The sequence below is a fragment of the Excalfactoria chinensis genome, chromosome 4, assembly GCF_039878825.1.
Source record: "Excalfactoria chinensis isolate bCotChi1 chromosome 4, bCotChi1.hap2, whole genome shotgun sequence".
In the NCBI taxonomy this organism is placed as follows: domain Eukaryota; kingdom Metazoa; phylum Chordata; class Aves; order Galliformes; family Phasianidae; genus Excalfactoria; species Excalfactoria chinensis.
In genome coordinates, this window is record NC_092828.1 from 53,736,248 (window position 1) to 53,758,917 (window position 22,670).

The 22,670-nt window shown below is 43.3% G+C and overlaps 3 protein-coding genes across 3 annotated transcripts; 2 read left to right on the forward strand and 1 right to left on the reverse strand.

Annotated features, from left to right (window-relative positions):
* Positions 1 to 1,793: 1,793 nt before the first annotated feature.
* Positions 1,794 to 19,360, reverse strand: LOC140250941 (probable E3 ubiquitin-protein ligase HERC4). The gene is made up of 23 exons (XM_072334073.1): positions 19,120 to 19,360; positions 18,885 to 19,017; positions 18,170 to 18,246; positions 17,405 to 17,626; positions 16,570 to 16,661; positions 15,842 to 15,972; positions 15,179 to 15,324; positions 14,755 to 14,831; positions 14,346 to 14,443; positions 13,010 to 13,069; positions 12,428 to 12,530; positions 11,733 to 11,910; positions 11,249 to 11,409; positions 10,054 to 10,149; positions 9,080 to 9,178; positions 8,877 to 9,002; positions 6,234 to 6,371; positions 5,967 to 6,133; positions 5,070 to 5,136; positions 4,788 to 4,861; positions 4,027 to 4,210; positions 3,566 to 3,665; positions 1,794 to 2,943 (listed from the first exon to the last, which is right to left on the reverse strand). The coding sequence occupies exons 1-23, from the start codon at positions 19,358 to 19,360 to the stop codon at positions 2,729 to 2,731; spliced, it is 2,985 nt and encodes a 994-aa protein (XP_072190174.1). The 3' UTR covers positions 1,794 to 2,728.
* Positions 6,435 to 8,845, forward strand: PYURF (PIGY upstream open reading frame). The gene is made up of 3 exons (XM_072334071.1): positions 6,435 to 6,649; positions 6,771 to 6,908; positions 6,993 to 8,845. The coding sequence occupies exons 1-3, from the start codon at positions 6,492 to 6,494 to the stop codon at positions 7,021 to 7,023; spliced, it is 327 nt and encodes a 108-aa protein (XP_072190172.1). The 5' UTR covers positions 6,435 to 6,491; the 3' UTR covers positions 7,024 to 8,845.
* PIGY (phosphatidylinositol glycan anchor biosynthesis class Y) lies at positions 6,783 to 8,845 on the forward strand. The gene has a single exon (XM_072334072.1). It carries the CDS (start codon positions 6,926 to 6,928, stop codon positions 7,154 to 7,156), a length of 231 nt encoding a protein of 76 aa, XP_072190173.1. The 5' UTR covers positions 6,783 to 6,925; the 3' UTR covers positions 7,157 to 8,845.
* Positions 19,361 to 22,670: the final 3,310 nt, after the last annotated feature.

The window sequence follows — 22,670 nt, forward strand, 5'->3', positions numbered from 1 at the left end:
TCATATGTGATAAGGAAATTCCTTCAGGCTCTAAATAAACCTATTATCATTTAATCTCTGACGGGTTGCTTGGAAATCTGAAAATAATGCATCTTTTATGCACTTGCAGGGGACAGATCACTCTGGATTTCCAAGCCGTAACAGCGGCTTAGAAAAGCATTAAAAATAAATAAATAAGAAAGACAGAATGAAGCAGGCAGAAGCAGGCTGCTAAGGAGCAGCAGCAGGCTAAGCTGCAACAACAGACATCTGTCATGGTGCGACAGCATCAACTAGGGGTGGGATGGTGACTCTATTCACATAGGATGGAAAGCAAGACACCTTGAGCAGATCACAGTGCCCTTTTTTTTTTGTGCAAGCTGCCCAGGGCAGAGGTATGTGTCCACTCTGTGTCATTGGGATGGCAGCTGGCATCCTCTGAGCCACTTGTGCCCCTCTTTCTCTCACTACTGCTGTGCACACAACTTCCCCTCACAGCTATGCACCCCAGCACCTGAGGTGAGAGCTTGCAGTTTTTCTGCACTGCTTGCTATATTGCAACTTTCTTAATACGCAACAAAGTCCTTTTTACTGAGCTGTTTCATGGAAAATGCCTGAGTCTTCCCTAGGAAACAATTCCTTTCCTAAAGAAATAAAGCACTAAGCCCAACAATCAATGCCAAAAGGGTTTACTGTTTGTATATACAATAGGCAAAATGAACAAGTGGCCTCCCTAGTACAAGAGGCTTTTTCTTTTCCTTACTGGTCTCACGGATAGACACTATGTTGCACTAGTACTTTTTGCCTATTGAGGCACCAAATATTTCACCCTTACATATATGTACCCTCAGGAAAATTATATGTTCCTGGAGGAATCCCTGTAATCTGAATATCCTTATACGTGACAAAGGGAATCACTGCTATGGTGTTTAGCCTATTTTCATTATGCAGGCTTTGTACTTTATGTCATTGCAAAGGCTCCCCCGTGGATGCACGTGGAACATGGCTTTGAGTCTATCAGTACACATATCTTTAAAAGCTCTGCTGCAAAGGTGTGACATCTAAGTGACTATGGTTGCCAGGCCCTTTAGAAAGCCTGGTTCCTCTTTCTGAACTTAGACTTAATCCTCAGGGCCTTTGAGAGAAGCAGAAAGAAGCCTGGAGGCACATTTTTCTCTGAGACAGGCTGTGACAGTATGGAAGGAAAGGCTGCTGGAGCTGTCACATGAAAGCTCTGAGCAGTGTCCTTGAACCGTCCCCTGACAAGTAGCATTAAAAAACAGGAAGTTATTTTCTCTGCATTCCCTGTACATTTCTTACCTGTCTTCAAACGACATACTTCCAGGTGCAACCTGATCTTGCACTGTGAGGGTACCGCTGTGATACCCATTACCTACAGACATACCAGTGTGTCTGGCAGATGGCAACAGACGAGTTCCCTGAGTGTTTTTGGAGAAGCTTCCAGTGACAGAGGTTGTAGCATCTACCTTTTGCAGCATGGGAGTAGAACACTTTATTCATCACTACGGTGCACTGGTTCTGGATCAGGGCACTGTGTAATGTACAACACAAAGTCTAGGCAGAGGAGGATGTGAAAATGCCTGTCATCTTCTTGCTCTGCATTTCTACATTCATATAAAGAATATTCTGTATGAAATGTAAAAGACCTTGGCTTGTTCAGTGTATGCAATATGCCTATTTGAAACACATTTACATCAGCCTTTGGTTCCCCTTGTGAGGGGCTCACCTATATAAAGGACAGAAAACGGATATGCCGTCATGCATAGGCAGTCACATAATGGAGGAACACACAACAACGAGTGTGAAGATTTAATCAATTCAGCACAGTAAAAGCCTTCATTACACACATATGTCCACTGACAATACAAGAAATTAAAGAGGACTGCTGAAAAATCATTACTGTTGTCTCAAATTAAATATATATATTTTACATAAAGGAAAACATACAGAAAAAACAAACCTCCCGCCTTTACATCCTGCCTGCTGTTGCTAAGAGTCAGTTTTGCCAGAGAGCTTCCAGCAGCCTCACAAGCCTCACGTTCACAAGGTTCTGTAGTCAGAGCTGTTCTGCAGGCCTAAAATTCTGTTTTATTTAATTACCAGCCAACTCCTTAGAAGATGCAAATCAACACAACAAATATTATCACACTGACTAATAAAACATCCATTAATGCCTTACAAATGCAGATTTGTCTTGACAAACTCTAGGAACAACCAAGTCCTCATCCTGGGAACTTCTCTCAGATGACTCAAAGGCCATATTCAGGCAAGTACAGGCTGCTCAAGTACAGGCTGCTCCTCAATTCACAGTTTGAAGGAACGTGGCTCTTTAGAGTTGGATTATTCTCCAAAAGAATCCTTAACTAATACAGATGAAAATGTTACCCTAGCTCCCTCTTGCAGTGATTACTGCTTAGCATATGCTGGCTGTGGTTGGCAATGTACAAATAACAAAAACCTTCCTGTTGAAAGCTCATCAACTAAACAAGACCACTAAAGTGCAGGATGAGCATCTATGTAAATATAATTGGTTACCAAGTTGCTTCTTGCAAGGATTTATAGTCAATAAATACTCTCAGTTAAATACACACGCTAAAGTGTTTTTATAAAGTGCAGTAAAAATAAGGCAGGATAAAAATCACTACACCAGAATAAATCATGAAAAATATTACAAGTGAGACAACCACTTGCTTTCTTGTTTGTGCTTTAACATGCTCTTGACCAAGAGCTAACACAAGCCAAAACCTTCACTATGCTCGATAGCAAAGAGTAATTTTTCCTCAAGTATTTCCTTACTGCTGTACCTGGGGAGGAAGAGAACGTGGTTGCAGGTTTGGGCAGAAGGATATAAATTATCTGGATTTTCACACTGAGGGTCTTGAATAGAAAATTTAAAATACTCTAGTCCATAGGGAATGATTCGATCAGATCCTGATAAAAAAGCTAAACAAAAGAGGGGGAAAAGGAAGAAAATTAGTAAATTTATAACAAACAAAACAAGAAAGAAAATGCTTGAAAGATGAAAAACATGAAGGAAAGTCAGTATAAACACAGCTATTTACATAAGCTAATGATTTGGCATTGTTGAATTTGGACCTGAATATAATTATCTTTTGCTTATTTATAGTAAGTATAAACCTTTTACTTTTACTTATACAGACTTTGTGAATGAGAAAAGCCAAACTAGGTTTGACCTTCCCCAATTAAAAAGGATGAGCCAGCTTCCGTGATCCTCTGAGAAAGCTCAGCGGCTCATGTCAGCATTAAAGTTGAGCCCTCTGACCAACAACCGATCTCCACAAAAGCAAGGAAGAACTAATTGCAAGGTCCAGGAGTATCGGGTGTGTTTAAGCAAGCCTAAGGGAAGGTGAGAAAGGTCAGAACTGTGACTGTGCTGTTCTTTGTGCCAATTCTTTGTGGCTTACACTGGAAAATCTGGGGGGGAGGGTGGGGGTCAGAAGCACACCGAAAAGCAGTTTGGAAGTACAGTATTTTTCACACACAGCTATCTAAATCTGTCCTGTGAGGGAGAGCTACAAGAAAGTTCAGAATGTTAAAATATTACCAAGAAAGTTTTTCTTTTTTTCTTCTGGGAGCTTGTGAAACACAGTCCAAAAATCCTTGATGGTTTGATGTGACTCTTCGTAGTGCACATATTCCACATTCTGTTGAAGAGATACAATTAAAATTGGCCTCACTATTTCCATTTTTATTGAAAGTAACAACAATTCATCTATCAGTTCCGTAATCTCGTTCACAGATGTTCAAATCCTCCTCATGCCTGGAATCTGCTCGTTCATTGTTTTTTTAAAGGCTGATCTTTATTACCCTCTACTCTTGTACCCAGGGTAGTTTAGAAACTGATCAAAACAATGACACAACTGATACAAACATTCCCCTGAGCTACTATTTTTGTATTTGGGACCTACGCATCCAAGAATAGAACAGGACAGAAAGAGTTTCTGCTTAGCAAACAGCTTGTGCATAACAGCAGAATGCCTGCTCTGCTGTGCTTGTAACCGATACCTTCGTTAGCAGATGCCAGTCATAACTCGTTTGTCCCAGGAGAACGGCCTGGAGCTCAACGGGGAGAAACAGCTTCCAGCTTTCAGCTGGGCAGCCTCTTAAAAAACCTCGCATAAAGTCTTCAAATGGCTTCTGTACCGATTCATTCAACACGTAATTCACATACAAGTCAACAAATTCCTTCCTGCAAAGATATTTTGATTCAAACAAGCAACACAAGAGGTGAATTTTTAAAAGAAATATATAGAGCTTTATTCCTTATTCTTTATTTCATGCCAACTGTCATAGGTTACATAAGCTTTACTGAGAGCTGTTACGTGCAGAACTCACAAGCCACAGACTTGTTTTCTGTACTCTGTGCTGAGGTTAACACTGACACAACACCTCACTGATAAACTGCTCCTCTTCCATTATGTACAAGATATGTTTGATATATGTAACTAAGGAGATATTTTGCTCATAAATAAAACTTTACAAAGATGCAAATGTTGCTCAGTGATCTTTTATACGTTAAGAATTTCCCCAATAAGGCCTGGTATGACAGTGCATGACAATGCCAGGATGTCCCACTGCTTGCACAGACTGCTAATCTCTGGCATACATACAGCACATACAGCACGATCTGAAAGCACATGGCTCTTGCTGCTGGACTGAGACCAACAGCACACTGTTCACATTCAGCATTTACTAATAGGTATTTTCTACAGATACAATATTTCATGGACACATAACAGAAACAGGATAAGAAAAATAAAACTGACCTGTTGTGCTTAGTGACAAGAATGTTGGCACCATTTTCTTTAAGCTCAACCACAGAACCTCCTTCTTCCATTTGCTACGCAAATAAAAACATCAGACATTAAATCAGTATTTTATACATATCTACATATGTGACAGGCATATATGAGCTATATCTATCATTTTTGCTTACTGTACCCTTGCCAGTTGGAGTTTACAAACAAGTTTTTGTATCAGTTGTGAGGGGATACTGTATTGCCTGTGTTCCATGCATGGCACATCTGAATGACACAGTGAAGTCTTACCACAAAGGTCACGCATAAGCTTTCAAGCCTGCGCTCAGATTCTTCCTTCAAAATATTCTTAAGACTCCTGTCAAGAAAAAAGAAAGGGGGCAGAGGGGGAAATAGAGAAGGGATATAAAGATAACTCATTACAGTCTCAAATTGGCTGGAAAGCATTCTTTGGCAAGCTGTATTTAAATGCACATATGTACATAACACCTGCACTCACACCACACCTTCATAAAAAGCTCTAAAACGACTTTGTATTCTTCTCATGATATGATCCGAGGGAAATGTCTTGACAGTGAAGAATGCAAAGCAAGACTATCCCCATGCCCCATTGGGATTTCACACAGAGATTAATTCCAGTGGCAAATGGGCTGAGACCACAGCTTTTTTTCTTTCAGAGATCATTTAATAAGGAATTGCACGTCCATCAGTGGGGTGATCTAGGAGAACTGTTTTGTAAAGCAGTGTCTCTCAAAGCAGTGCAAGCAATCTCACTTTTCAGTCTACCAAGGGCTCTTGCCCCTTGATACAGTCACGAGCACCAGGGAAGAGGTTATGATGGGCTGTTTATAGCACTTGTGTGGAATGCTGTGCTTCAGGGACCTACAAGCTCCATGTTGTAGCAGCATCAATGTGTTCTACAATATCTGCCTGAAATATATCTCAGCAGTGGAAAACCAGTATGTGGGCACCCAGATTTGACAAGCCTGCAGTATAGGTTCAAACTGTGCTTGCACTAAGGTCTGTCTACCTTGAAATCATAGTGGAAACTGTTAGTTAATACATTAAAGTACCACTTCCAAGATTTCTGCGTGAAGCACCCAGCTAGAAGACCCAATTTAGCGGTAGCTGCACAGAAAATTAAGGAACCTTAGGAACCTCCCAGCTTAGGGCACTGAGACTCCATACCTGCCGACTGCTGGCATCAGCTCCTCCAGGTCCTCCAGGGTCGGCTGGACATCCCGCATCTTCTTGAAGAGAGCCCTTGGGAAGGGGAAAGGAGTCTGGCAGTGATTATACAGGACCATTCCGAAGAGGGTGCCAACCAGGAGAAAGGTGTCATCGTGACTCGACGCCTAGTCAAACACGAATTGTAAAAACAGGGGAAGTTACGCCTCTCTCTCTCTTCGAGCATCCTGGTATGTCCGGGGCTCTGCCGCAGGTGGGCGGCCTTACCTGCCTGGGGAACCAGACCAGCCTGGAGGGGAAGTGGCGGAAGACACCGCTCTGAGGATCGCAGAGGGCCTTGGCGGCGACGGTGAAGAGCTCCCGCCTCAGCCCGACTCCTCGCCCTTCCTCTTTCACGAAGCAAACCTGCGAGCCCGACAACATCCATGGTGAGCCGCCCCGGAACCACAGCGCTGCGGCGGCGGCGCGCAGCCCGGCACGGCTCCGCCGCGCACCGGAGGCGGAGCGGCGGCCGGGGTCGCCGCCATGCTACGCTGCTGCGGGCGCGGCGTGGGGACGGTGCTGCGGAGGGCGGTTGGGAGCCGCGGGGCGAGCGGCCAGGAGCAGGACCCCGGGCCGGGGCAGCCTCTGGAGCCGTCGCTGCTGCGCTTCTTGGTGTGCCCGCTCTCCAAGCGGCCGCTGAGGTGAGGGCCTGGGGCCTGCGAGCTAGCGGCGGGCCTCAAGGCAAAGCCAGCTTGCTGACACCTCCCTTGTCTTTCCTATTCTTTCTCTCTTTTTTTTTCGCTTTCTTGCTTGGCTGCCCAGGTACGAAGAATCGACTAACGAGCTCATTAACGAGGAGCTGGGCATCGCCTACCCCATCATCGATGGCATCCCGAACATGATCCCGGAGGCAGCCCGGAGTACGCGGAAGCGGCCCCCGGCGGAGGGCTCGGAGCAGCCGTGAGGGCGCCGTGCCGATGGCAGCGGGCGGCCTGCTCCCCTCCCTGCCCACGCTGACCGTGCTCGTTCCCCTCCTCTCCCTAGCGGGCTTGTTCTACTCGGCCAGCGTGGATGAAACCTTCCCCCAGGGCTGCACCAGCACCAACAGCTTATGTTTCTACAGCCTCCTGCTCCCTGTCACAATACCGGTTTATGTGTTCTTCCACCTGTGGACCTGGATGGGAATTAAGCTTTTTAGACACAATTAGTGCAGTGTCTCTGCTAACCCCTGGGATTCTCTAGAGCAGCACAGTTTGTTTAATTTAGCCAGGTCTCGCAATTGATCAGAAATTTCTGTCGTGGCACTGGTGACTGTCAGCATTTTCCTGGGGGTGTCTGAACTGTGTGCAGTCCTCCGCAACAAGCCTGTTACTTAATTAGTGCAAAGGAAGAAGAGGAGGAATAACAAGCACTGTTTCTTTCTTGTGTCTTCAAGCTCTGTTGCTAGTGGCCACTGAAAATCTTCTAAGGGGTAACCATCTGTGCTAGACAACTGCACCCTGACTGAAATGACATCAAATAATCGGTGGCAATATGGGGTGGTACAAATCTCTCTTTGATTCATGAGCTTTGATTTTGTTTGTCTTGACCTCGTGCATTGAAATGCATTTGCCTTAGTGTCAGAGGAACGTAAAATAAATTAGTTTGATGTTTAATAACAGGCCTGGAGTTGAAGGAAGAATTTCATATGGATACTCTCAGTGTATGCTTAGAGTATCTTTCTCTCTAGCACTATGTCCTGCTTAGTAGAGAGGGAACAGCAGATACCTCTGCTGAACACTTAGGATTTCCCTGTTCCTATTTACAGCAACGCTAGAGAATGGAGTGACACTTATGTCCTGTAACTGCTGAAAAAAATTAGAATTGCAGTACTGTGTTGGAAACATTGCAGGTCTTAGTGTCTACTGACAAGAAACTAATAAAGCAATCACATTGATCAGGCTACTGCTGCACAGATAGTGCTGGGATGCATGAAAGGCATATTGGAGGGCTTACTCAAGGTAAGTGCAGTTATCTGTCAGGGTTCCTCGTGCAGTCAGTGAAGAGAGGTTCATATAGAGCATAGTACAGAGCACAAACCTTACTGTTGTTTAAAAAGCAACAAAAACACCTATTTCAGCTGACATAGTGAGAAAGAAAAAAGGACAGGTAGCTCTAGAAGCCATTTGTGAATCTTCTAGATATAAATGAAGGAAAAGCTCTGACAAACCACTGGCAAGAAGGCTTACTTGGGAAGAACCAGAATTGGGTAATGTCTTGCTGCACAGGCACAATACCAGACAGCCCTTGTGTCAGTGACTGAGGCAGGCACATGGTCCCCAGGCTCAGCTCAGCTCAGCTCTGGGCAGAGACCCAGGTGCCTGGATCCTGTGTCAGCCACCTGATCACTTTTGCAGGAAAGGGCTAGCACTGCAATACCTGAAGATCTGGCTACCAAAACCTTTGTGCAGGGGAAACCACAAATAAAATCACAGAGAAACAGCAGCATTATAATCAGCTTTTCCTCCCTCTTGGGGGCATTATTCTTCCTTTCCCTTCAGGCAGCATCACCATGAAGAGAAACAGCTCTTTTTGGTCATGCCACTTGCTGGCATCTAGTGCTGACAAGAAAAACCTGTCCACCAGGTTTTTGTGCACAGCAAATTAGCCTAGTAAAGTGAATTGAGCAGTAATAGTAATGGAATTCGCCAATTAACTGGTTTTCTGAGCAGTCCTATTACATTCTTCCAAAGCAACTTCACAGTAAATAGCGCTGCCAATTGCGTTTAAATTATACCCACAACGCTTATTAGCTACTTGGAATAAGAAAGTATGATACTACTCTCCCAATTTACTTATGTCCCCAGCAGAACTTTCTTATCAATACTTCAGAACACTGCAGTAACATATTTAGAGCCCCCCAAAAAAATACATGGTTTGATGTCTTACTTCTAAGATATGTGTGAATTGGTAGTTCTTCGCCTTTCTTAAATGATCCCATATGTCATGCAGAAGGCATTCTCTTCTGACAGGAAAAAGCCACAGTTTCTGTAACATTTGTATTTCGCTTGGATGCTGAAGAATAAAGTAATGACTTGTTAGAAGTGTGCTTCTCTATTGTACATCGGGAAGAAGAAAAAGGTCATACTTACAATGGTTAAATGCCAAGACAGTCTGTTGCATTCTAAAAAATGAATCAGCAGCTTGTTCTTCACTTCCAAAATGCACGGATATTTGATCAGCAATGTCATCTGAAATTACAAAGATGAAAACAAAAGTTATGTTAATTTTCACTTGCAAAATCAGATTTCAGGGCATGGGTAGAGACAGAACTGCCATCCTGCATTTCTGAAGCGTGCCTTTGATGTGTATTTGTATGCTGTACCAGCAGAGGCACACTTTAGCAGGTTCTAAACATTTCCATGCGTGGGAAACCCTGTCAGAGAGACATCTGAATTTTTGCAGAACTGTCTGTGCAGACATTTGTATTACAGTACATCAGGAATAAAACAGAAAGTGATTTTAATAGCCTCTTCCATTCTTGAGTTAAATCAAAATTCATGCCTTCCTATCACCCAGAAGTGAGCCATTTCACTGATTTTTATTATTATTAGTACTGTTTTGTTATAGATACCAATAAATAGAAGTGCTCAGTAGGGTTTGTCCATAAAAGTTTAAAGAGCCCTCACAGTAATTCTGTTAAGTAAATGGCATGACATCTAGAAGTATACAGAAAGCATAGTAACAACGCTTGGTGGTGCTATTTTGTACTCATTGCCAGTTTGAAGCAAACAGACCCACTTAAGATGATAGAATCATAGAATCATAGAATGATTTGGGACGGAAAGGACCTTTATGATTATCTAGTTCTAAAGCCCTGCTGTAGGCAGGGTCATGTTGGCAACAGCTCTGGCACTCAGAACCAGGGGCTCATCAATGGAAAAGCACTATTGTAGCTGCTAAAATACCGAGATCATAAATGGCTTCCTTTATTTAGAACAGCTGGAGAAGCGGGGAAAGGCACTGTCACTGGGGTGAAGTCTAGAGTTGACTTCCATTTATACTGATTTATTAAACAAAATAGTGAAATAAGCATTTTGTACTGCTGCTAAGATTTTATACTTACTTCTCCGCCACTGATGCCAAAACGAAAGATAACGTCTTTCATTTCAGGTATATAGAAATGGTTATCTTGTAGCCCAGAACCAGCTCTGGAGTTCACCTGTATTGACAGACACAATATGAATGGGACTGGCAGCAGAGCTAGTGAGCTATACAAGGACAGGATTAAGGAGTAACAGGGATCTCAGCAGAAATAGCACTGAGACCCAGCACAAAAATGGAAGGATAGAAATGCTACAATTAGCATAGCGCTCAACAGTGACAAGTCACAAAGAAACATGTAAAAACTTGCAGGAAAGCAATTTTCATTTACATCAAAGATTCCTTAACAGAACCCTATCCTGAAAGGTATTTTTGTCTGTCGTCTTGCAGGAGAGACTGAAATTTCTCATTCGTGTTCATATTTGTTGCCAGGCAAAGATCTGATTTTGGGGGCGACAGCGACCATGAAAGGCTGCAAATGATGTTGCTGCTTACTAAGCTGCACACTCCCGCACTTTCAGGTTTTATCCAGGGGATAAATAAATTCAAGAGTCTAAACGTTGAGGGCCAGGATGCTGAATACTGAACAAAATTCAACAACTCTTACTAACTGTAAGTTTGAGTTCCTTCCTAAACTTTGAAAATCTCAGCAGGAGAAAGGATGTTTTTGAGAAGAATACATCTGCTGTTCCCTGTCTTCCCCTTATTCATACGAGCTAAACATACTAAAATTCTACAGGCCCACATAATTTCTCAGGTAGCAGACTCTAAAAGCATCATACGCTATTGCTGTGCTGCGCAAAACCGGTGGGTTGTCATTTAGATACTGTGAGCAGTTCCTAGGGTGAGAGATCTCACAAGGGATTCTCACAAGTGGAACAGGCATGCTATGTGATGAACAGCACAGCCGTAGCCCTATGCACATCAAGGTATGCACTCCTTCCTGCAAGTGTCCCCTCCCCACCTAGGGCTTCAGTTGTTCAATTCTGTAGACAGTCAGCCAGGCACAGTTCAAGATCAAAACCCGGGGTAGGGAGCATGACAACTCAGTTATTTCAAAGCCACACTGATGCAGAGCTAAAAAGAATCCTGAAGCAATGTCAAGGAACCATGTTTCCTCGTAAGAAGGAAACCCAGAAAATTCAACAAAGAAAAAAGATTAAAATATTCTAAATCACACTGATACGTCATTTCTCAGGATTCAAGCACTTTCTCACCTGGTAAAGAATCTGCAGTATTTGCAGTGTCTCTATCTCTTCTGGATATTGCTCAGGGACATTGCACCTGACAAGTTGATTTAGAAAGTACAGGGAAGCCTTCTTAAATATAACAACCAGATTCTTGAAATAGTCTGTTTCTAGATTTGACCACAGGCATTCTGTAAATAAAACAACAGCTAGTAAGATATCCACCACAGGTAACATACAAATAACTACTATTCCGGGATGAAGTTGCATTTTCCCTTCTTATCAAATTAACAAAATGCCTCATTTCGCACTACTACTAAAAGTTAGTAAGCCACGAGCTGAGAAACACTGGGCTTTTTTGTGCCTGCTTTTTCTGTAGTAGACCCTCTATTTATATTTCTACCAAAAAACATTTATTCCAGGCTGAACTCTGTATTATCTCCTGCTCAACAGAGCAGTTTGGCCAAGTGGCTGAACATTTAAATCATTCAATTCCATCAACTTCAAACCCTACCAAGAGTTTGCAGGTCCTTCTGCCGGAGCCTCAGGATAGCTTTTGCTACCTGCTTCAGAGTACAGAAAGCATTCTGTTGCTGCAGGAGGAAAGGCAAGATCAAGTAGACTCTGAAATTTTCAGGTGAAACAGGAGAAGAAGACAATGATGGCAGTAAATTATTAATCTCCTTTTGCACCTTCAGAAGAAAAAAAGAGAGAGGAAAAGATTAAAAATACAGTTGTGTTATGCTGAAATGATCTATGAATTAGGTTGGTATGGAATTCCTAGAATTTGTTCACTAACCTCCCATCACACACTAAGCCCAGGATACTACCTTCAAATTCAATTCCAATTCAAAATCAGAGTTTCCTGACTGATTCTGAGTAACTCATTTATTTGCACAGTTAGAAGAAAGGCTGTGATAATTCTCCCATAAATCCCCTTCATAGAGAAGCCTGTCATCTCTTTTGGGAAAGGGCTTGTTCCCCACGCTATGGCTTTCATACAATCCCATCTCCTCAGTATACAGCTCCAGCAGGAACAATAAACAAACTGTGCCTTCTCTTCATGAAGTTTCCTGAAAGTTTGTTGGTTATGTTTGGTTTTGCCTTGTTTGTAAAAGACAGGAAAAAATCTAAACCTCTGAAGAAAATGAATCAGACCCACAGTTTCTCGGTGTCAGTGCAGTTAGAATTCTTGTATCAAATCCTTACCTCCTGGTAGGCTTCTGCATTCTTGCTGATCTTCTTATAAAAGCGTAGCACTTTTGCCATGTCTACACCTGAGTTTTCCTTGGAAGTCCTGAAATGTTTGCCCCTGCCATGAAGGGAAGAATAAATGAAAAATTAAATCAAACAAACGAGCGGCTTTAATTCCTGAGTGAACAGTGAAGCATCCCAACGTTTGAAAACATTCAGAATAGTTAACCCCCACCTGCAGTGGGGGTAGAACAGCTTCATCTGTACTACAAAGATATCCTCACTGTGGAGTGACCTGATTAATATTCTGTCCTTCCCATCTTGTGTAGTGATGCTCAGTTAATAATAGACTTCCTGCATTTCACCTTAAAACGCCTTGCACTTCAGTGCTGGGAAGAGCTATTATGGACCCTTTGGGAACTGAAACGTTGCCTAATGACATAATCACAATCTGTCAAATGTCACTGTGGGATAATCTACTAGAATAAGAGCTGCTATGATTCTATGAGTAGAATTCTATGATTCTATGATTCTGTGATTCTACAACAAGGTTTAGAAGGACTAGGGGATAAAAACTTAATTTTAGTCAGTACACACCTTTTATCCAAGAAACTTCCATTGATGCAAGCCTCGGATGAAAAGATCGGTGTGATATATCTGGGATTAAAAAAAGAAAAAGAAAAAATAAACCAAAGCAAGTCCTTTCAACATAAGCAGCACCTTCAGTTCATGAATTCTGAAAGAATGAAAAACATGCATACAAGTCTGTCTGCACCTGACCATGTAAAACGTTTCTTAATAGCACTGTATTGAGAGTGTTGCAGAAGACATTTCATTCGTGGAGTTAGTGATCTTCAGAAAACTGTGTTTCCCATACTTGGCCTTATACTTAAAGCAGGAACAGTCATTATGTTAGCATGTATAGTTGTCATAGGGAACCTCCTTGCCCTGTACCAGACTGCGCTCTGCACAGGCAGTGGTTATGACAGTGATAACATCAAAACAAGTCAGGAGAGGACATGATTTTGTTTGTTACACAAACAAAAGGCAGTGCAGTGGAAGAGAGGAGGAACCTCTCCATGGATGGGATCTGCAGTACACCAAGGGGAAATTCAGCTGCTGCATGAAAGCTGGATTCTCAGTAGGGAGGTAAAGTTTACTCATCACCAATACTCCTAGTTCTATTCTATCTGAATAAAACAGCTTCTTAATCAAGCATTTGTTGCTGGGCTTTGCTGTTGACATGTGGAAAGCAGTCCCTGTCTCCCTCACTTTTCTTCTTAGTGCAAAACACCCACTTTTAGTATGGTCTGGGCTATACTAAGAGTGGTCAGAGAAACATCCAAATCTGAATTGGCCAAGATTTTTAAATGCTCAGAATCAGCACCTGGGGTCAGACTTTCCTAAAGAAAATAATTGCCCACGTAAGGTCTGAAAAAAGACTACCTAATCATAAATCTCATCCATAAGTGTTAGGCTACCCAGAGTAGTAACACCTACTGCTTTTGAAAAATGGGGAACTAAAGAAGGCATCACTAGTTTTCAAATGCTGACACAGGAAAAAAAAAAAAATCCAGCTTGGGTACTAGGAATTACAGCTTTTGCATAAGGCCCAAGACTGTAGACTGAGCCACTGGTTTAACTTGTGAGCTCTTCATCTGCTTAACAACCAATTCATGCAATGAGAAAAAGACTGACTTCCAAAACCAGGCAGTGCATCTGCTCTGTTCTTGCAAAAGGAATGTTGAAGAGCCATTGCTTATGTGTTTTCCTACTGCAAAAACTAATAAGTGCTGGTACAAGAGCTGGACTTGGCTAAATATTGATTATTAGTTTCCAGAAGTCTTCAACAAATAGTAATTTCATTTTCTTTTTCTTTTATCAAAAATCATGTGTCGGAGGGGAACAAAAAGTCACAAGGGTTCTAACTTACTTTTTTATAGTCTCCCAGTGTCGTGAACTGAAATTAGAAATCCATGCTTTCACTTCTTTCCTCTCCAGAGTGGCAATTCCGTTCAAAGGATAGGAATTCTGCATGAAATGTATGAATATATGATTGAGATTAAAGATCTAGCAGATTAGATTCTTTTTGTAAAGCTAATTACCACAATAACATTTCAGCCTAAATATGAAAAAAGTAGTGGTTATCCAGCATGATCCAGATGCAGAAACCAAATTTATAGTTGCAATACAGGTCAGTTTCTGGTCTTAAGCATGCAAAGAAGTGAGAAGAGACATATTTTAAGTTGGAGCACTAAAGGCAGTACGGAAAAATCAAAAGCTTCCATCAGAAATGTGAACAGTGGTCAAAAAACTGAAGTTGTGAACAAATACACACGTACCCTTTTCTTAAAGAGAAGGCCAGTGATACTGTCCTTTCCTTCTGCAGTAGTTTTTGCCTCATTTTGTGGTGTGTTTTCTGTGAAAGTGTAAAAAACAATTGATATGAAACCCTTAAGACAGTCATCACCTCATGGAGGTTAGTGCACAGACATGGCATATTTGAAAAAAAACCCAACTCAGACAGTAGATGTTTGTCTAAAATTCATTCTATGTGGCCATTACTCACAACGATAAATCAAACTACAGTAGATTTACACATTGCTAGACTGTGTTTGGACAATTAAGCGAGCATAAGATATACTGTAAGTCACCAGAGGCCATTAGTTTTTCAAAGTGAACAAGAACTCAAGAAAGCAAACACCTTCACTTTGCCTGATATGGAGGAAATTAATACAGACTGTACACATCTACAGCCATCATTACCCTGACAGAGCTTCCCATTATCCACTGGTGAATTGATGGGCAGTGGTACCAAGTGATTAGCTTTTCTCTCACTTTTCAGCTGTCCTTCATAAGAACCAAATGAATAGACTGTGTCCAAAGATGAGACATAGACCAGGGTGTGCTGCCTGTTCAGAAAAAGAATATTGTCAAAATAAGTTCATACCACTGAGACAGTCAGAATAAGATTTACAGATACATTTTCAGAGGGGATAGCTGAGGCTTGTCTTTAAAAGTGGGGGTATCCCAGCTATGGTCTCTTTAACTGAAGTCATAGAACCCCCTTCCTTACATAAGCATTCTACAGTAAGAAAATACAGACTCGGATTTCCTATATTATCCGCTAATGTTTGTGATTTATCCTGGCTCCACATACAAAATTAATGCATTAGGCCTTGCTAACTTCCTTCCACTTTTTTTTTTTTCCAACCATTTCCCCACACTTCACTTTGGCTAAAGGTTTTGCTTGCACATGAGTTGTGACAGGAGGATGGGCTGTGCATGAAGGATGGATGATACACTGACAGAACTGACCTACTGGAATACAGGGACTTAAGCAACTTGGTAATTTCCCTCCCTATTGTTCTTCAGTGATTCAGCTGAGACTCTGACCTAGGAAGACATTTTATTAAGGTATCTTCCCACCTTCCACAGGCAACCTGTGAAACTCTTGCTCCCCACAGTTCAGCCACCACACGAGGCCTAAGTTCATTCCGGGTGGAGTTGTGACCAAGCTGGCCAGCCCCTCCTGCTCCAAAGGTGTACACCAAGCCATCCTTGTAGGCAAAGAAACAAATAAGAGGATCACTGCATTATTAATGGCATTCAAACGATCACCATTAAAAATGAGACCCAGCAATACATAATACATTATATGGGCCTGGCCTCAGAAACATCCCTAATTCAAACAAAAGCAGAGTTCACTTTGCATCAAACATTATATTGTTTATATGTCCAAATCCTTAACTTCTCAGAAAAGCCATTTAACTCCTGAAAACGACTCCCTGTTGCTTCAGAATCTTCCTTCTATTAGTAAACCCCAGTGAACTAGCTATTATTCACATTTTCTTAAGTCTCTGGCATGTCATGTAAAAAGAAAGTACGTTCAAAAAGCATGGAGGGCTGAACTGCACCCCTTTAACGCAGGATTCTCATTTATCATCTCTCCGTGAGAGCTTGCATGCAGATGACAAGAATCTGAGCAAAGGCCAATTTTCCCACTACCATAGCTAGCACGCTCTGTTGATTGCCTCCAGACTGATGCAAGTAGGAGTTGCCATTTCAATTTCACTGTGTTCAGTTTTGGCAGTGTATCTTTTTTTCTTTCCCCCAGTGTGAGTTCTCAGATGCTGAGTTTCAAATTTCAGGCTCACCATGGAGAGAACTGCAGTGTGGTCTGCCCCACATGAGATAAATACAGCCTTCCAGTGCTCTAATGCTTCAACGTATGACGGGCGGTCCCTGTCTGGAAAGAAAATACCATGTAGATAAAGGGAAAGTGTTCTGAGGTATTTCACGCAAATAAAAATTTAGAACATCCATTTTTAGCATTTTACACTGCTATCTTACAGCAATTCATGTATTTATTACTTCATTTTGAGTTGTTTTCTACCCTCCGCTACAACAAACCCTTTCTCATCATGTTCTGCCTTGTTCATAGCACTTTTTCTATTCAGTTTGTTTGTCAAAAGGTACTTGGCTTCAAGATATCTGATTTTCAAGGAACTGGACGTACTAATATTCCAGTAACTTTCAAATCCCATATCAGAAAGTGTAATCACTTCCTGAGCATGGGGACATGATCACAGCCCCAAGCAGTCCGCTCCAGGGCCTAACTACCCGCTGGTGAAGAACCTTTCCATAATCCCCAGCCTAATCCTTCCCTGACACAGCTCCATACTGTTCCCTTGGGTCTTGTTGCTGTCACCAGAAAGCAGAGATAAGCGCTGCCCCTCTGCTGCCCTTGCGAGGAAGCTGTCACATTTTCTGCAGAGATATAACCCATAAATCCCTTGTCCATGCATGCATTTCCAGGTCAGGATGCAACAGCTTCAAAACAAAAAACTTCTCCAGCTATACTTTCTTCCCAAGTCTCTGCTGCCCACTGCTGTTCCAAACAGGTTTAGCATTCCTGAACCATTCCTGTGCCTGCAAAAAAACCCATCGATCTTCCCACTGCTTTGCTCTCATACTGCTTTCTTTTCTTACCATATACATGTCTGAGTCCCAGCTGTCCACAATCGTTCTTTCCCCAGGAGTAAACAGCTCCAGAGAGTGACACAACAACACTGTGAGCTCCTCCAGCAGCAATTTGAGCAAGTGGGATGCCCTTTAGGCCTTTCACCAGCCGTGGTTTGGAGATGAATGGGTCTTGACTCCCCACTCCAAGCTGTCCATGGGTATTCCGGCCCCAGGTAAAGAGATTACCTCCTTCATGCATGCAACAATAACAAAAAAAAAAAAGCTCTGTATCATGCTTTCTTTGAGTCTTGGTACTTTGAGAGTGAGAATCAGTTCTGGTTTCAGAGATCTAGCTCCTAGGTGAGACCACAGTCAGTATTAACAGCTCCCTGTGTCCTTCCACCTCCTTCAAGACAGATCCATGCAGCCTATATAGTTCATCAAAGGCTGTTACCACCTCTGAACCCACGCTTTCAACAAGTTTCCAACCAGAGAGGAGCTCAGACTTATAAACGAGCAGATCTGGTGAGTGTAGAGAGAGGTGGCCACATTTTCTCTCCACAACAAGCCTTTCAGGAGAAGTAGTACTAAGGAATTAGAGAAAACTGCAAGTCCTTTAAGTGTTTGGAAGGAAAGGTAGCTGACAGCAATCACACTTTGTGTCCCCTGCCTACTGCTTATTACTCACAGATGGTGTCACTAACTACTGGATGTAGCTCAAGCATTCCCTTCTGAACAAGCCTGTCAAATTCAACTTCCATTTGGAGGAAAAGAGTGCATAAAAGAGGCTACCTCTGGTCAGTGCCATGGAGTGATGGTCTCCACAGGCTATTTGAACAATAGTGTCATTTCCCAGTTCTTTCACCAGCCTACAAAGATAAGGAAAAAATACCAAATCAAAACAGACATTGTGCCATCAGACAAAGTAAAAGAAGAAAATATTCTGCTCACCATGTCCTAGCATGTTTAGAGGTATTTACACAGAAAAACACTGGTCATCCCTCAGTCAATTCACTTTGCTCTCACTCCATCCTCCTTCATCTGCACAAACTGATTTCATTATGGTTTGCACCAGAGGAAGCTTGAAGAGCATCAGGCAAGTAAGTTAACAGAACATCCAACAAGCCAGCAGCCGTGCCAGATTTACAAGTTAGTTAACCTCATAGATCAGTGAGATGGTGGCAGGGTTCGGGTGGGTTTGGGTCTTTCACACACCGCTTTCCCAAGCCACATGTCTTTTACATGTCATTTGTGGGACTGGTACAGCTAGCAATCGTTACTGTGTTTTGAGAGGAACCTGTACCAACTGCATCTCAGTCAGCTCAGACCTTGGTGTTAATCTCAGACTTAGAGCACTTCTTGCTGAACAAAAATGAAGATAAAGTTTTGGGTTCTAGGAGCCTGAGAGTTTCTACTTTGCAGCAGTAGTATGCCTAAGTTTCTTGAATGTTACCTTTAGGAACAGTGGTCCATTTTCTCTGACCACTACCCTGTGAGATCTTCTTACCTTGGCTCAAAGATTTTGTCTGGAGCCGTGGTCCAGTATTCATAAAGCTTCCCATCACGGGAGCAACTGAGTACATGTGTCTCATCACAATTCCAGCACCGCACCTCCTCTTCTCCCTCTAACCACACGCATTCTGTAGTCCAAGCAGAGGTGAGCACATCAGCGGGCTCCTGATTCATTTCTGCTCCCACCTAAGCAGTATTTTTTCACGTCCCCTGGGGCTTCGGTGTCTCACCTGCTACTTTGCTGCACACCAGCAGACCCCTCCGGCGACCACTAGAAGACACTTCTCCATCTCCGCCTGCCGTGCCACCGGCTCTAAAAGCAGTCACCCCTCGGCACATCACGGCCCCGTCCCGGTCCCCTCGGTTACCCTGCCGCGCATCTCTGTCATCAGGCGGCCTCCGCGGGTTCCCGCTCCGCACCCCGTTCTGCCGCCGCTTGGCGCGCCGCTGCCGCTGCCGTGCCCCCGCCATCCCGCGACGCCGACCGGCCGGAGCCCGGCTCTCGCTTCCCTGCGGACAGCTCCCGGTCCGACCGCCCCGCCCCGCTGGGGAAATGGAAACCGAAAGCTGGCCGTGTTCGGCTGGCCCTGCCCGCCGCCGCCCGTCGCGGGGGGAGCCCACGTTTGGTTCCTCCTGTGCCTCTGATCTCTTAAACTGAGCTAATGGCCGTGGCTGGAGAGTCCCAGCTCCGGAACCCCAGTTGCTACATCCCGACTTTTCTGCCACAGAAGGGGATGGGAGCTTTGCCTGGGCTGCAGTGACAGCAGGAGGAGAGCAGATGCCAATCAAGCAAGGTGCTGGATGGAACCATGTGATACGCGATCCTAAATACAAGTTTATGCAGTCTGAACTCTTGAGCTAGACATATCCAGCACAGCTACATACTGACTGTACATCTGCATTACTTCTTCTGGCAAGCACCAAGAGAATGTTAATGAAATGTGCCTGGATTCAGAAGCTTAGGATAGAGCTATGCTGGAAATACTCCTGCAGCTGTTACTTGGAATACATCTGTGGTTCTGTGCATGGAAATTTGTACATCTCTGTTCACGCCTGCACACAGCAGTCAATCTTGTGGAAACCACTACAACTATTGGTGGGAAATATGAGAATGACATTATGCACCAGTGAGCATGAAGTGAATACAGGTGCAGCAGTAGGGAAGAAAATACAGGTTGACGTGATTTGTTATTTGGAAGTCATAGGATCATAGAATCATAGAATCACCAAGGTTGGAAAAGACATAAAACATCACCCAGCCCAACCATTCACCTATTACTAATAGCTCCCACTAAACCATGTCCCTCAACACAACATACAATTGCTCCTTGAACACCCCCAGGGTCGGTGACTCCACCACCTCCCTGGGTAGTCTGTTCCAGTGCCTGACCACCCTTTCTGAGAAGTAATACTTCCTAATGTCCAGCTTGAATCTCCCCTGCTGCAGCTTGACACCATTCCCCCTGGTTCTATCACTAATGACGTGAGAGAAGAGGCCGACCCCCAGCTCACTACAACCTCCCTTCAGGAAGTTATAGAGAGCAATGAGGTCTCCCCTGAGTCTCCTCTTCTCCAGGCTGAACAAACCCAGCTCCTTCAGCCTCTCCTCATAAGGCCTGTGCTCCAGACCCCTCACCAGCTTTGTTGCCATCCTCTGAACATGTTCCAGGGCCTCAATGTCTTTCTTGCAGCAAGGGGCCCAAAACTGGACACAGTAATCAAGATGCAGCCTCACCAGTGCTGAGTACAGGGGAACAATCACCTCTCTGCTCCTGCTGGCAACTCTTTGGAAGAGTAGATAACGGCAGGACAAGGAGAAATGGTTTTAAGTTGAAAGAGAGAAGATTTAGGTTGGATATCAGGGGGAAGTTCTTTACTATGAGAGTGGTGAGGTGCTGGCACAGGCTGCACAGAGAGGTTGTGGATGCCCCATCCCTGGAGGTGCTCAAGACCAGGTTGGATGAGGCCATGGGCAGCCTGATCTAATATTAAATGAGGAGGTTGGTGGACCTGCCTGTGGTGGGGGGGTTGGAGATTCATGATCCTTGAGGTCCCTTCCAACCCAAGCCATGCTGTGATTCTGTGATTTACAGTTAATGGTTATCTTTATGCAAAGTACAGAAGACATTGCTTCAAACAATTCAATTCTAGCCAAAGACATACAAGGAGGTGTGCTTAGGAAACCCTCTGGAAGGTCTATAACGGAGTGCCTCCTGGCAAGTCCTTTAACTCAACAGCTCGCTGGCGATACAGTCAGAAAGGTGACTGCTCTTTTCTCTTGGCTTAACTTGTAATGACTAATTTAAATTCCATTTAAGCAGAAATTCACGTGATTTTGAAACTGCCTTTGGAAATTATGCACAACCACCTTTCTAAAAAAAAAAAAAAAGAAAATGAAAAAGAAAGAAACCACCACACTTTTAAAAGCCTTAAGTACAACGTTGCCTAGAATTATCTTGTCAATTAAATAAAAGAAACCGCTTGAAATAAGTGACAAGGATATATGGTGAATAAAACGCACCTTCCAGTTACAAATTGTTATTAAGAGCCCTTTAAGCAAACTGCTAGTTACGTGGTCACGCTTAGACAAGCACAAGGTTATTGAAACATACAGCTTCCTTTCAGACAATTTAACTTGCACTGAAGGCAAATTATTGCCATAAAAGCACTGAAGCACGTTGCTCAGACATTGGGTGTAATTATTGGCTCCTGAAAGATTACCCTTGCTGCACAGCAATGTCAGCAGGAGCAGAATCAGGTCCGCATCTTCAGCTGACGTTACAAATAGTCCCTGTGCTGTTTGCCTGCAGGCAATTGATGCATGCATTTGATATAATTATTAAAAAACAAAACAAAACAAACAAACAAAACCCACCAGGAAGCAATATTTTAGTTGACATTCAGATGAAATATAGATTTCTGACAAGAGCTATAATGGAAATCAGTGAGACTGAGCTGGCTCAAAAAGGAGCTGCAAGGGGACTAATACAAAGAGCACCTGAACTCACTCAATGCAGAGATCATGAATAATAATTTTACTAACTGGGTAAGCAATCAAATGTGTCACAGACTGGGAGTCTTCCTGGCTTCCTTCCATTTTCCTTCTTACACAGAGCGGGATTTGAACAAGGTGGGGCAGCAGCGAGCAGCTGTGAGCAGCAGAACTGCAAATACTCTCAACATGGCCAAAGGTAAATTCATCATCATATGCCTTCCCCTTCTCGTCTTTACCTGAGGGTTTGCCCTGATGTGTGGGTGCGGTTCCACATTCCTCTTCTTGTGTCAGAGCCATTTTCAAGGCCCTGGAATTGAGTTTAGATAACACTGCAGAAGTAGGTTGCACTGGGCGCTGTGCTTGTAAGGTTGGCATTTGTCTCCTTAACAGCAGTATGGAATTTACAGCTCCGCATAGAGATAACTTCATGGAAACATAGGAAAGAATCAGGATCACTGAGTAGCTTTCCCCTTGTCTGGCCATTTTCTAGTGCTGCAGTATTAAGGACGACAGATTTCTGTCATACCATACCAGCATACCATAGAGCCATGAACCAACTGATACAGGCCTATCCACTGAGTTATTCCTGGAACAAAACCCTTTCACATCAGTGAAAATTATAAACTGAGGACTTGAATTTTCTTCATGAAACAAGATTTTAGCACTAGGAACTTGCTACAGGCAACTCAGTTTTTACTTGGGTTCTACAAGTGCTATGCCAGCCATTGTATAGGGAACACGAGCATTGTCTAAAAGCGATGTTTCCTCCCAGGCTTTTTGATGCCT